Here is a 13,523-nt window from a genome sequence, read left to right as displayed (position 1 = left end):
CGAGAACGAACAAATTAAATTGGCGTGGCCTTAGGAATGTGTTAAACAACACTGGACACAATGATAGGATTTGAGAAAACATAATACTGTGAAAGAAGGAAACATAAATCTACAACAGATATTAGGAGTTCTACAGGGTAACATTAAGGGTGTCAAGACGATGTTTTCAGCTGAGAACAAAGGAAAGCAAGATTAGTGTAGGAAATTCTAAAAGAAAAGTAGAAGAGGAAACTCTAAAAGGAAATTAGAGAAGGGAAACTCTAAATGAAAATTGGAGGAGGTAATTCTAAAAGAAAGAAGAAAGGAAGCTGTAAGATGGGACAGTGTGTTATTAACTATTATAAGACTGACAAAAGACTGTGCAGTCCTAAGTCCTACACAACAACATTACATTTAGTGTGAGGGTTGGGGGAGACAGAAACATTTTGTGTACTAGACAACAGCACGAAGGGAGGGCTGAGGACAGAAGCACAGGGGAACAGCTGACACAAAAGTAGCCAGATCAGTCTGTTACCATGGCAACGGTAGTGTTTGATGTGACACACATTTGCTGCTTCGCACTGAGCACATTGGAACAAAGTTTTGCCTAATCCTCTATCTTGGACATATCCAGCACGTCGGCCGAACGTACTGCACCTGCGCGAAACCCGTAATGTATTGTGCATAGCATTTTGGCAGAATGTCTCATATAAGGTTGTATTCGCGCATATAAGGAAAACACCCCGTCTGTAGTTTCCAAATGTTATGTAGGAAAAGATATCCTCTGCAACAGGCAAAATTCTGATGCAACGTTGACCAAAAATCCACCGAAAATTGTGAAAATACAGGGTTCTGCGCAGGCGCAGTACGTTTTGCCAACGTGCTGACATATCCTTCATAATACAAGTTTAACGAATCAATTGTAGTTTTTTAAAAATGCCAAAATTTTTATCTATTATAAGCACAAGGATAAAAGATGACATATCCTGTGAAGTTGTCCTTTCTGAGTATTAAAGGCAAAAGTCTGTTGCCAGGGAAACAGTTGTGTGGCCAATCAAGAGCCTGTTGCCATGGAAACGGAATAGTGTGGCCAATGAGAAGCTGCTGACCTCCCCTGTCTTCTTGGCGACCTCCATGACTGCGACTCGAGAGAACGCCGGGGGCTTCGGTTTGGGCGCCGGCTGCGAAAGTTAACGAAACCGGGTCAAAAATCATAGAAACACACTTTTCACATCAAAAAACAGTTACTCATTGTCAAGCAACTGGATATGATTTTGGAAATGGCCAGACATTTTAGGTAGCATCCACTACCTTTCATCAGTGACACTGAAGAATTGTCATAAAATCAGATTCATAAGCACAAACTATTGTTTGATATGGAAATAAGTGAAGACATTTTTTTTTGAAACCCAAAAGAAATAAAAGTAAGACAAGTCAAGACAAGGATGATGCAGATTAGTCAAATAGCTCCTATTGTTTTCTGACAACTCTTCGGTATCACTGACAAAAGGTAGTGGATGCTACCTGAAACATTTGACCATTTCCAAAATCATATCCAGTTGCTTGAGTAACTGTTTCTTGGCGTATCTTGTTACCTGGATGTCTAACCTTCACCTAATCAGTTCTTTCTTATCTTTATAAATTCCATACTACCGAAGATATCGGCGTTGATGAAAATAAAAAGACACCCCTACTTACCTCCGGTGGTTCCTTCCTCTGTGCTGGCGCTGGTTCTGGTTCCTTCTGTGTGGTTGCGACCACTTTGGCCGGCGGGGGGACGGCTGTGCCAAGGGTGGTTGGGGCGCGTCGCGGGCCATCTCAGCTTCCGGTGACTTCTTAGCCACCGGAGGAGGAGGAGTGGGAGGCCTATCGGGTAACATTTTAGCTACTGGAGACGTCTTAGGCACCGGGGATGTCTTGGGAGAAACCTTCTTAGCGTCTTGAACCTTCTCGAGTAACAATGGAGGCGGTTTTGCCGCCTCTTTCTTGGGAGAAACCGGCTTGGGCGGCGGCGGCGGCTCTCTGGCCTTCTCTGCGGCTGGTTTCTCTGTTGCCATGGTAACAGGAACAGCAGGAGTGAGAGGAGCTGGTCTCTCCTCCACCCGAGGTACCACCGGCTGCACTTCTGGAGGCTGTGAAAGGGGGTTCCGAAAAAACCACAATGTAAAGGACTTGTGTGTTTCTTATCCACAGAGATATCATTGACATTCAAACCTCATGGTTAGCCCCGTATATCAATATAGATTAGAATAGCAGTTACTTTGTTCCTATTACCTGGACACATATTGTATTTTACCCTGTATGTATACCAACGTTATTAGGTTTAAGTAGAGATAGTAGGTTCGATAAGTATATTGTACACGTAGAAGTTTATGTTAGCCAATAGTCTTATAAGTTATATCACCACATTTTTCTTGTTAATGTCTGTATGCAATTAGCCCTCGGGCATGAATTTGCAATAAACATCTCTATTAATCAAATGTGCATAGACAGTGGCACCGGGGCTTTCAGTATGAAGTTTGCTCACAGTTGTATTTTCACAATATGAGAAGTTGCCTAAATTTGCAAAGTAGCTGTGAGCCCTTGTATAGATCTACAGGAAAAATGAGGGCATACAAATGAACAACAGTTACTATGTATGTTATAAAATGTATCTGCTATGTGTCTCTACAACATGTCATCCCTAAAATGACGTCAAATTGTCTGCAAACCCCATTAAAAAAAGCAGCACTTTGCTATCATACATAGGTACAAAAATAGAAAAAACACAATCCACCTCTGTCCGCCTTACCTGTGCAGAAGCCGTGATCACCACAGACACCATCTCAGTGGAGACACCTCGGGTAGACTCTGCCTCTCTCCTTGGAGCTTCTGGACTTCTCTTTGCCTCTTGAAGAGCTGCAGCTTCCATCTTAGGACCCTCCGGAGCCTTCTTAACGTCTTCCGCCCCTTCCTTCCTTCTCGGCACTTCTGGAACCTTCCTTTCGTCAACCTTTTTCTCCTTGACCTCAGGAACAGCCTTCTCAAGTTTCGGCACTGGTTCCTTGCCCACCCCCAGACCCTTCTGTAATTTCTCTGCCACCCTCTGCTCCTCTGTACCAGAAGATACTTTCTTTTCAACCTTAGTTTTCTTTTCTGCCTCTTCTAGTCTTTTCTCTACAGACGGTACCTTCTTCAGCTCAACAAACGGCACCTTTCGTCGCTCTTTCGTCGTCTTCTCAACTTTCTCTGCTTCTTCCATGGACGGAGTTTTCTTAAACTTCAGTGGCTTAGCCTGCTGGAAGATTGCCAGGTTGGCCCTTGAGAGGACCGACGGAGCTTCCTTCAACTCTGTTTTTCTCTCCTCTTCTTGTTTCTTCTTGTGAGGAGGGATTTTCAGCTGGGCCGGTGGCTCCGCTTTGCGTACAAAGAGAGGTTTGAACTTTTCAGGTGTTTTTGTTGTCTCTGCGGTCTCCTTGCTGGGCGGAATTTTCACGCGATCTGCGACGACGTGCACCTTCGGTTTTGGCGGCGTCGCGGGCGGTGTCTCCGGCTTCTCCGTGATTGGCTGTAGGGATGGTTTCTCGATCACGGTAATCCGTGGAAGTTCCAGCGAGGCCGATTTCCGCAGAACAGGCATGGGAGTAGCTTTAACAGGAGCCGTTTTCTCTTTCTCCGGGCTGCCACTTTTTGTCATTCCTCGGATCTTCTGTGTAATCTGACTTAGCTCGTCTGGGACTGACTTAGAGTGAACCAGAGGCGCTCGTGCTGCTTGCTTCTTCACTGGTCTTAAACCCTTTCTCATCTGGAGGATTATCTCTAGTGGAGACTTATCATCAGGTGCGTCGAAGGAGGAGGATTTCTTGAGAAGCTGAGGTTTGGACATCCTCGCTTCAACTGTGGAACGGTCGTCGAGTGACTTCGCTTTTACGAGCTTCGGCACCCCCAGTCTTGCCGGAGCAGGCTTTTCTGTCACTCCCTTCTCTTCCACTGAGAAGGACACTTTCATCTTTGGAGCTTCGATTCTCGATATCTTCTTTTCCTCTTCTTTTTTCTCATCCGGAGTCTTTGTTGGCACTTTGGAGACATGTCTTAGGCCTGGAGATGTCGGTTTGGAGACCTCCTTTTTTGTGGTTTGTGGCACTTCAGGTGTTTTGGGCTGCACGGTTGGCTTAGCTTGTCCCAGAGAAGGTTTGCTGACAGGAGCAGCAGGCACTGGTTTCGGCACAGTTTGGACAACTTTCTTTTTGGTGTCTTTTGGTACAGCTTTTGTTTCCATGGTAACGGATGGTTTTGTTTGCTCCAGAGGAGGCATGTCTTTATAGATGTCGTCTTTCGTTGCCTTGGCAACGCGAGAAGGCTTGTCTTTAAATACAGCAGCTTTTTTGAAAGTAAAAGGGGAGACCATCGAAGGTGAACCTGGCGAGGGGGGAGTTTGAGTAATAGTAGGAGGGGGTGGCTTGGTGAGGGGAGTTTCAGTAAGGACAGGGGGTGGTGGCTTTGGTTTCTCAGCTTTGGGCGGTGCAGGTTTGCTGAGGGTGGGGTCTTCAAAGGTTGGCTTCTGCAACCTGCTTGACACGGCTTTCTGTTTCATGAGTTTTGTGGGTGACGTGCGAGCTTTCTGACGGCTGGCGATGCCATCCTTTTGCTGTTTTACATCTTGTCGAGTCTCTTGTTTATCTGCCTTTTGCTGTTTAGTTTCTGTGAGCGGTTCTCCGGATTTCTGCACCTTTGCGCTGGGCGGGTGTCCCTCCCTCTGGGCGGTAGCAGGGCTGCCGGTCGGACTCGGAATGGAAGTGACGACGACACGGGCGGGACTTGGCGTCCGCGGCCGTTTCGGGCTCGGGGTCTTCAGCTGATGGTCTGTCAGCTGCGGCTTCCGCACGTCCGGCGGAACCTTCTGGTCGATTATTGGCGGAGGCGCCGGAACGTTACCGGGGCTTTCGTCACTGCTTCGGGAAAAGAAGTGCTGCCCCGTGGGCGATTTTACCGGCGGGCCGGGGCTCGCGATGACGGTGAGTTTGGCAGCCGTTGGGCTTGGTGTCTGACCTCGTCCGACCCCCATGACCTCGAACGACCCTGACTTCTGTACCGGCCGCAGGGGACCGGAGACGACCGTGACCTTGGCGGGGCTGATGTTCCCGCCGCGTGGGCTGATTGGAGCAACCATTGCCGATGGCAACCCGCTGTCGCTTAACGGTCGCTGCTTCTGCGGGGTCGGGAGGTACGCCGGCTCGATCACCATGGAGTGGGGTCGCTCTCGGCGCGGAAGGGTCGCCGTCTTGGCAACAACGTCTTGCGTGGAAGGCATGAAGGCGTCATCAGCCGACGCTTGCTTAAGAAGTCCTGAGGCATGACCTTGAGGCACTTTCTGTGACCCTGAGGGCGTCTGAGACACCTGGATTTGAGGCTGCGATGAGGAGATGTCAAATGACCTTGACTTTGAAAGCTGTCCCGGTCTGCCTGTTGCATGAGGAGGCAAAAGTTCTGCCCGTTTTGACGTTGGGGTGCTGAGGATTTTCGGGACTTCGATTTTCGCTGCTTCTTTCGTCTGCACCACTGTGAGCTGCGGAGGGGTGGCAGGTTCCGTTGGAGCTGTCCCTTCGATCGTCCTCGACTTCACCAGTGGGGGCCTTGGAATCACCAGGGTCGTCCTGTGTTGCCCAGCGGCTGGCCCGTTCGGGTACCCGGCTTTCTCGGAGGTGACGTCCTGGATAGAGGCAGATTTCTGCAGCATGGCTTCGGGTCTTTTTTCCAAACCTGAATCAATGCTGGACACAGAGGCCGTGCGCGTGACCTGGCCGAGGGGTCGGGCACCTGAAAAACCCTGCAGCGAACTGCCCTGGGCCTCGAGCTGTTTCATGGCTCTCATTTTCTGGTGGGAATGAAGGATGAAATGGACAGCATGATAGAATGGTGCCAAAACGAGTGAGCAGCATGGCGTGAGAATATTTGATATCATGAAAAAAATCTTAAACTGATAGCTACAATAAAAAAAATCAAAACAGGCTTGCAAAAGATGGCTTTGCACAGATTTTCATCAATAGCACATGCCCGCACACACACAAAAAATGCCCCTGGCAAGCACATGCCCTATTCACAACCACATGCCTTCTCTGCCACGGTACCTTAGTCCACACAGAGACCAACCCCCTGTAGTGCTCCTGTGGGAAGATAGGGGGCGCTAACACACATGGCTTTCACCGCTTGGTCGGCGGTGAAGCTATGACTGCAAAACTCACACAGGCAAAGTGCAGAAAACATGGGCAACATGACTGCAGTGCAGTGACAAAACAAGTCTGTGCTGCATTCAATTTACATTCAACACGTACGGAGAGATACATCCTACAATTGTTGTACACAAATTGTCAACTGCATCATCTAAAACACAGGCTACAAAAGAATCTCAAAGAAACACTGCCATTCCTTGATATCTAAACAACATACATGTTGCAAGACTTCACTTCTTTTTAACCAAAATGCTGCTATACCATACATGTACATGGCACAATAGAAATAAAGAAAACATCTAATAACACCAGGCATTCAGCACCAAGGAGAGGTCCAGTCTTTGACTACCTGACTGACATACATGTAAAACATACACCAGGGAGCTCTTATTTCTGCAAACATTACAATTCTAGCTTTACCATAGGTGGTAGAACACCTGTCGGTCTTCAAAAAGCACTTGAAGAATAAGAAGTTTGTTTTACCTGCCACTTTCTCCTGGCCATGAAGTCCTTGATGTTCTGTTTCGGTACGACGTACTTCCCAGTAACTCTTCTGTCTCTCTGTGTTAAAAACAGGAGAAAAGATTGTCTATTTCTTATATAACACTGTTTTCTCTGTTCTGTTTCATTGGAAAAACAAACTTTTCCTTGTTCTTTGTCTACTAATTTGGTCACAGTCACACTGATATACTAGTGTTTTTTTGGGTCTTGCCCATCTTAAAGTGAGCAAGCAAGAAGATGGGAGGAAAATTTTACAATACTATTTACAGTATTACCAAAGTAGAGTCAGGCTTTCTCTTCACACACTTTTTAAAACAGCATACATGTATATTGTAGAATAAGGTACTGTTTATTCTTACCTGCAGCCAGCTGTGTTGGAGACACTGTTCAATGGTGTACCTCGCCCTGAAAACACACAGACTGGTGTTAACTTTCAGATTCATGACTGTTCATTTGATGTAGTAGTAGTAGTAGTAGTAGTAGTAGTAGTAGTAGTAGTAGTAGTAGACTGGTTTATTGGTTTAGAACTTAGTTGTTACATAAAAGCCTCCTGGCAGCCGTGACGGGCTGAATTGTGAGGCGATTTTACAAACGTGTCAGTTTTTTAAAAACGTTACAATATAATACAGCATTAAAGTAGCATGTTCAAACATTAAAAATTCTCAGGACAATTACTCGAAAGCTATACAAAACAAAATACATAATATTATGTAGCAATGACTGGTAGGTTTCAGTTATAAATTACTTATAGGCATACTTGGATATAAAATACGAATACATAATAATTATTAAGTAATTGTTAAGATTTACACATGAACCAATAAATTTACATCTTATAAATTACTTATGGACATACTTATAAAATACAATTATTGCTTTTTAGATGTTCTTCCTGTTTGGGCCACACATGTACTAAACCTAAGTTGACTATAGCAAAACCATAGCAGCATACAGAAACCTGCTCAAACCAACACAAACACACACAAAAACCTACCACCCCTTTCAGTATCATGCAAATTACCAGCAATGCAATATTCCTGCATTACACTCACAGTCAGTACACTTGACTTTTATAATATTTACTTCATCGGTCACCACAAAACAAGGCTCATGAAGTTGGCTTCAAAAACAAAGTAGAAATGTCTTACTCCTTAATGTGACTCTTGTAACTCTCAAGAAAAGTAAGAAGAAAGTCTTACTCCTTGCTCTGTGCCAGCAGCCCCCGTAAGAAGTCCCTGGCCTGCTCAGAGCTGCTGCTGACTCCCTCCCTGGTCATGTCAATGTTCCCTCGGATGATGTTCCTTAAGGTGGCCAGGTCTGACTTCCCTGCAAACGGGGAAACTCCGCACAGCCTGGGGAGACGAAAGTTGATTCAGTGACTTAATGTTTAAAGTTAAAACTTTAGACCCAACACAAAGCAGCTTTCGACCAGTCACTCTATCATGAAAGTTCATCTGTGTTGGTAGTTACTTAGAGTACTTTCACCGAGACCAGTCACTCTGGTCTTCCTCAGTAGACTGACCCAGTGAGGCTAATGTCACATGGCTTCTTTGAAGTGTGACGTCAACACTCATCAGGGTCAAAGGTAATTTCTGGTAGACGATGTCGGCCCCCATCGCGGTTCAATGAAGGGTGATGGGCCCTGATGTACATTGTATATGGCCTCCTTCACTCCTCTCAAGAAATAGTCTTGTTCAGTGTCCAAAATCCTTACACTGACAAGCCTCACAGGGTCAGTCTACTGAGGAAGACCAGAGTGACTGGTCGAAAGCTCTAGGTGAGAGAACTTTGGTGTTGGATCGAAAGTTTTAACTCTAACCAAGTAACTACCAACACAGATGAACTTTCATGATAGATTCAATGCCTTAACTCTCATAACAAACAAAAATTGACAGATTTCAGACAGTGTTTTAGGTTTGTGCTGGATTACCCTCAATCCTGACAAATCTACAAATCAACAGTTACTGTCAAAATTGGGGGTGAACTTTGAACTTACAGTAGGTAGGTCATGACCCCCAGGCTCCACATGTCAGCAGCAAACCAGATGACCCCAAAGTTCACGACCTCCGGAGCACAGAACTCAGGAGCTTCAAACCTCACTCTGTGTGTGGGGGGGGGGGGAGAAGGGTTTGTTTAGACATATGGTCTTTGTTTAGGCTATACCAATTCTATTTCAGGTACTAAATGAGTTTTCAGATACATACTAAATTAGGCAGACCCCAGTTCATTTTGGGACTCTGTGTTTTAGGTTTCACACCATCATGCCTAGAGATTGTCTCTTTCAGGAAATAATTCAGAAGCTAAAAGGATATGCATGGAAATAACTTTGTACTTAGTACACCTCTCTCTCTATATATATATAGCTGTATGAAGAATTTTTTTCAATCTCTCAGAATTTTAGCAAACTGGGGGGAAAGGTGTTTTCCAGTCAAAAATTATTCATGAGCATTGGGCATTTTAACATACTTAAAGCATGTCAAGTTGGGGCATCCCCTATTATACTACAGTGTAGAGCAGATTACGATCAATCAATCAATATAAAACTGAATGTTGATAAACCTGGTGTTTTCCCGTGGATTCAGGCGCCGCGCGCTGCCGAGGTTGCGGAGCTTGACGTTACACCCCGTCCTGTCGGCACACATCACGCTCTCCGGCCGCAGGTCCAGGTGTGCCACCTGCTGACTGTGCAGGTACTGCAGCCCCTCACACACCTGGGAAGACGGGAGGGGGAGGATGTTGGTGAGTACTAGTAATTGATTTTATTTGATTTATTGAAATTATAACAGTACAATACACGTGGGACACACATAGAAACAAATACAGGACAGGACAATACTCATTTTTTTTAGAAAAGAAAGGCAGAGCACAAAAAAAGGAAGTGCAGCCCTTCACACACCTGGAAAGACAGGAGGAGAAGGATGTTCGTTCGTATTTGGGCAACAGCTCAAATTTTGTAATTGATTTGATTTGATTCATTGAAATTGCAACAGTGCAATACACGTGGGACACAGGCAGCTGTTGCTGGTGTTGTGTCCCACACATTGAAACAAATACAGGACAAGACATCCTACTTTTTTTAGAAAAGAAAGGCAGAATCACAAAAAAAGGCATCAGAATGACAAGATTTCAACTAAAAAAATCCTACTTTATTCTTAATGTCTGTTCTTAGATGACAACCTCTTTTTAACAGTGCCGTTTGAACGTTGGTGAGTATTTGAGTGACAGCTCAAATTATGTAAATAGATGCATGGAAGATATCTCCTGACCCAGGGCTCTAGCCAGAAACCGAATTTTGCTGTGCGTGACGGAAAATATTTCAGACCACTCCATCAACCTTGATGGACAAAGTTGACAAAAATCTTGGGTAAAAATATAAAAACATCCAAAGGACCATCAACAACCACTCTCAACCCCATGATTTGTCTCTAGGGCAATAGAGCTCAGGAGATAAAAGGAGAAAAGAATGAAAGGAGCACAAAAAAGGCTTCTAAATGCTAAGACTTCAACTCAAAAACTGACTTTATTATTAGTGTTTGTTCTTAGATACTAAAATCTACCTAAAACCCGTATATGACTGTCTCTTGTCACGTGATTATCCCATCAAGTGACGTGACAAGAGAACTCCAAGACGAGATCTGAATCGGGTTGATGAAGAGACAGAGTACGTCTTGAAAGCTCCCCAGCATAGCTGAACTTTTGTTGTGTGTATACATATAAATATTTTGTCAAAAGTAAAATCTTAACGTTGCCGTTCAGACGTTAAACGGAAACTAATGTCGCCATTGGAACATCTGAATGGCTTACGTTTTAACGTTACACCATTCCTACCCACCTGTTGGACAAACATGGCCGCCTCCCGTTCCGTTAGCGTGAAGTCCGGCTCCAGTAACCGCTCCATCAGCGGCCCTCCCTCCAGACTGAAAAATGACATGAGAGATTAAAACAGGTATGGTCGATGTTCAGGAGAACTTGCACTTCTTGTGCTGCCGCTCAGAACCTTTCAGCGTGCCACTAAGTTCTCTTCCAGTTCTCATCAATGCACCGTTAACATACCTGTCTCCAAGTCATTTTACAACAACAGCTTCTTTTCCCGGACTGCAAAATTATATTAATAATAACTCTCTTCCAAACAGCTGCTTTCCGTCCGATTACAATCCACAAAGCTTCAAAACAAAGGTCCACCGCCATCTCCTGACATAACTACACTATACTCACTCACTTATTATATAAGTACCTCTAGCTCTATGCCTAGAAGTGGCCAAAAATAATTGGCCTTGCATTGAGCGACACTGTTAAAAAAAAAAGCATATCCTCAGGCAATTCTATACATTGGGAGTACAGAAAGTGCAAAATGGAGCAAAAGTTTGACGACTCCATTTCACACTTTCTGTACACCACATACATGATTGTACATGTACTGACTTTGCTTGTAGAGGGTAAAACTATAACTTGAATGTCTTTTGATAGTATATAGAATTCTCTAAGGCCACACCAATTTAATTTCTTGGTTAACGGATTCGCCGCTTCATTTTTTTCTGATTTGCAAATAAAAATAAAAATCCAGAATCAACTGCAAAATGCTCATATTTTGCCCTGAACAGTTGAAAACAGACCTTTTCATCCTAGTTGTTACAGTTATTCCATCTTTCAATGCAATGGTATCATTAAAAGTTCAAAATTCATTGTTTAAATTTTGAACCAGCCTGGTGTGTTGACTTCATGGCTCCTATTGTACCATTTTGGGCCATAATACGATGCCTAGGCCTGTTTTTATTTTTTTTTTTTTCGCCCGCCCGCTCCATTATTTTTCTACAAAAATCCGTTAACCAAGAAATTAAATTGGTGTGGCCTAAGGCCTAGGAAAGAAATGCATTGTTTTAGGTTTCAGTCCTGAAAATAGGTTCATTAGGTATATAGGGATTTTCTGTGGAAGACAAAATGTTATAAAAGACAATCTCAAACAGGTACATAATGTTAAGCATACAGGTATATCTGTATCAACTAAACTGCTCAACTATTCTAACTTACAATAAGCATGTTCTAGCAACAAACTTATTGATGAACTGATTAACTACTGACTAGGGGAGACAACCAGTAGAGGCGAGCAATTGTCTGTTTAGTCTCCCCCTCCATTGTGTTTTGTCCCAATGGAAAAGCCAAATAAAGACTGAGAAAAATACAGAAAACTCACAACTCCTGCACGAGGGTGATTTTGCTGTCCAGCTCGAAGGCATCGTAGAGCTGCAGGATCTTCCCATGATGCAACGTCTGCATCATGTCGATCTCGCGCAGGAGTTTGTCTCGCTGTTCGGCCGTGTCGAGGCGGACGGTTCGCGCCGCCAGAACCCGGCCGGACAACTTCTCCTGGCACCGCTGCACTGTCGCAAACCTTCCTCTGTGGAATCAATCAATCAATGAAACAATTGATTATGAGGCCACACCAATTTAATTTGTTGGTTCTCGGGTTCGCCTCTTCATTTTTTTTCTGATTTGCAAAAAAAAAAAAAGATTCTGGTTCTGAATCAACTCAAAAATGCTCATATTTTGCCCCCAACAGTTGTGGAAATTCCTTTTCTTCCTAGCTGTTGCAGTGTTTCCATCTATCAATGCAGTGGTTTGATTAAAAGTTCAAAATCTATACTTTAAATTTTAAGCCAGCCTTTTTTGTTGACTTCATGACTTATATTGTAGCATTTGGGGCTATAACAGGATGCCTAGACCTGTTTTTATTTTTATTTTATTTTTCGCCCTGTCGCTTCATATTTTTTCTGACAAAATCCGAGAACCAACGAATTAAATTGGTGTGGCCTGATCACCTGAAAAAATGAGATAAACACCAGATTCTCCTGGCACTGCTGCACCGTTGCAAACCTTCCTCTGTGAAATTAATCAATACATCTGTATCAGTCTCCGTATCTATCTGTATCTGTATAGGCCTTGGGCGTAACAAACCAGCTTTGCAGGCACGCGGCAAGGCAGCAGCTGGCTTCATCACACCAAACGATTTGTTATACCTATTATTTATTATATAGTAACCCTTGAAAATCTAACTCTAAACAATGTTTATAGCTATCTAATGATGATGCCCCTACTGTACTTGGTGACAGCGAGTTCCAGGAGTTCTAGGAAAGAATGAATCTTTGGTTGATAACTTTGACACTTGACAGCATGATCATTTATTGTTCTTCTAGCAAAGTAGCAAAGCAGATCTCATCTTAGTTCTGGAATTTAAGAGAATGCAAAAAAGAACAGAGAAACATATGTCCGTAACTCACCTTCCAACGACCTCGTTGACATCATAGAACCTCTCCACAATGTCCTTACGAACTTTGACCTGCCTGGGATTGAAGGGCAGGTCGCCATCTAGAGAACAAAGGTCAGAAGTAAGGTCACACATTACTTTGATAAATACTTAAAACTTCCCATCACAGAGAAGTAATTCTAGTTCTTTGATCAAAATTGTAAGAAGTTCTAAAGATGATAATGTTTATTTTCCAGACCAGACATCCTGCGCACCTGTCTTCTTCTCTTTGGTAACGATGGGGTCAGTGACCTCTCCTGGCTCGCTGATTCCGTACGCGTTCTTCGCCCGTACGCGGAACATGTATCCAGACATCGGTTGTAACTTCTTCACCGTGTAGTTTGTACCAAACACGATCGACTCAGAACGCCATCGTCTGGAAGGAAGGCAAGTATTACTAAACTTTATTTACTTTACATGAGTTGTACAGGGTACAAAGTATGGCATCTACATGTACTACACACTTACTACATTTTCATAAGGCTAATGAACTAATATAAGTCTGGCTAATATGGGATAGTTATGAACTTTAG

General features: G+C 43.9%; 1 protein-coding gene across 5 annotated transcripts in view; it reads right to left on the bottom strand.

The window, feature by feature from the left end:
• LOC109464930 (titin-like) overlaps positions 1 to 13,523 on the bottom strand; it is a 23,559-nt gene that overhangs the window by 1,631 nt on the left and 8,405 nt on the right. For 2 of the 5 annotated variants that reach the window (XM_019762042.1, XM_019762041.1), the window contains exons 2-13: positions 13,206 to 13,366; positions 12,965 to 13,052; positions 11,881 to 12,084; positions 10,522 to 10,606; positions 9,249 to 9,400; positions 8,686 to 8,790; positions 7,889 to 8,041; positions 7,049 to 7,094; positions 6,672 to 6,749; positions 2,771 to 5,833; positions 1,678 to 2,111; positions 1,089 to 1,160 (exon numbers count right to left, since the gene is read on the bottom strand). In XM_019762042.1, the coding sequence (XP_019617601.1) occupies positions 1,089 to 1,160; positions 1,678 to 2,111; positions 2,771 to 5,833; positions 6,672 to 6,749; positions 7,049 to 7,094; positions 7,889 to 8,041; positions 8,686 to 8,790; positions 9,249 to 9,400; positions 10,522 to 10,606; positions 11,881 to 12,084; positions 12,965 to 13,052; positions 13,206 to 13,305 (4,580 nt within the window). In that variant the 5' untranslated portion in view covers positions 13,306 to 13,366. Of the gene's footprint in view, positions 1 to 1,088; positions 1,161 to 1,677; positions 2,112 to 2,770; positions 5,834 to 6,086; positions 6,123 to 6,671; positions 6,750 to 7,048; positions 7,095 to 7,888; positions 8,042 to 8,685; positions 8,791 to 9,248; positions 9,401 to 10,521; positions 10,607 to 11,880; positions 12,085 to 12,964; positions 13,053 to 13,205; positions 13,367 to 13,523 lie in introns of all 5 variants that reach the window. The other 3 variants (XM_019762044.1, XM_019762045.1, XM_019762043.1) reach the window with 3 other exon arrangements.

The sequence above is a fragment of the Branchiostoma belcheri genome, unplaced genomic scaffold (genome assembly GCF_001625305.1).
Source record: "Branchiostoma belcheri isolate BF01 breed outbred unplaced genomic scaffold, Haploidv18h27 scaffold143, whole genome shotgun sequence".
Taxonomy (NCBI): domain Eukaryota; kingdom Metazoa; phylum Chordata; class Leptocardii; order Amphioxiformes; family Branchiostomatidae; genus Branchiostoma; species Branchiostoma belcheri.
Note: the sequence above shows the minus strand (reverse complement) of the source record. Positions and strands in the feature narration are given on the sequence as shown.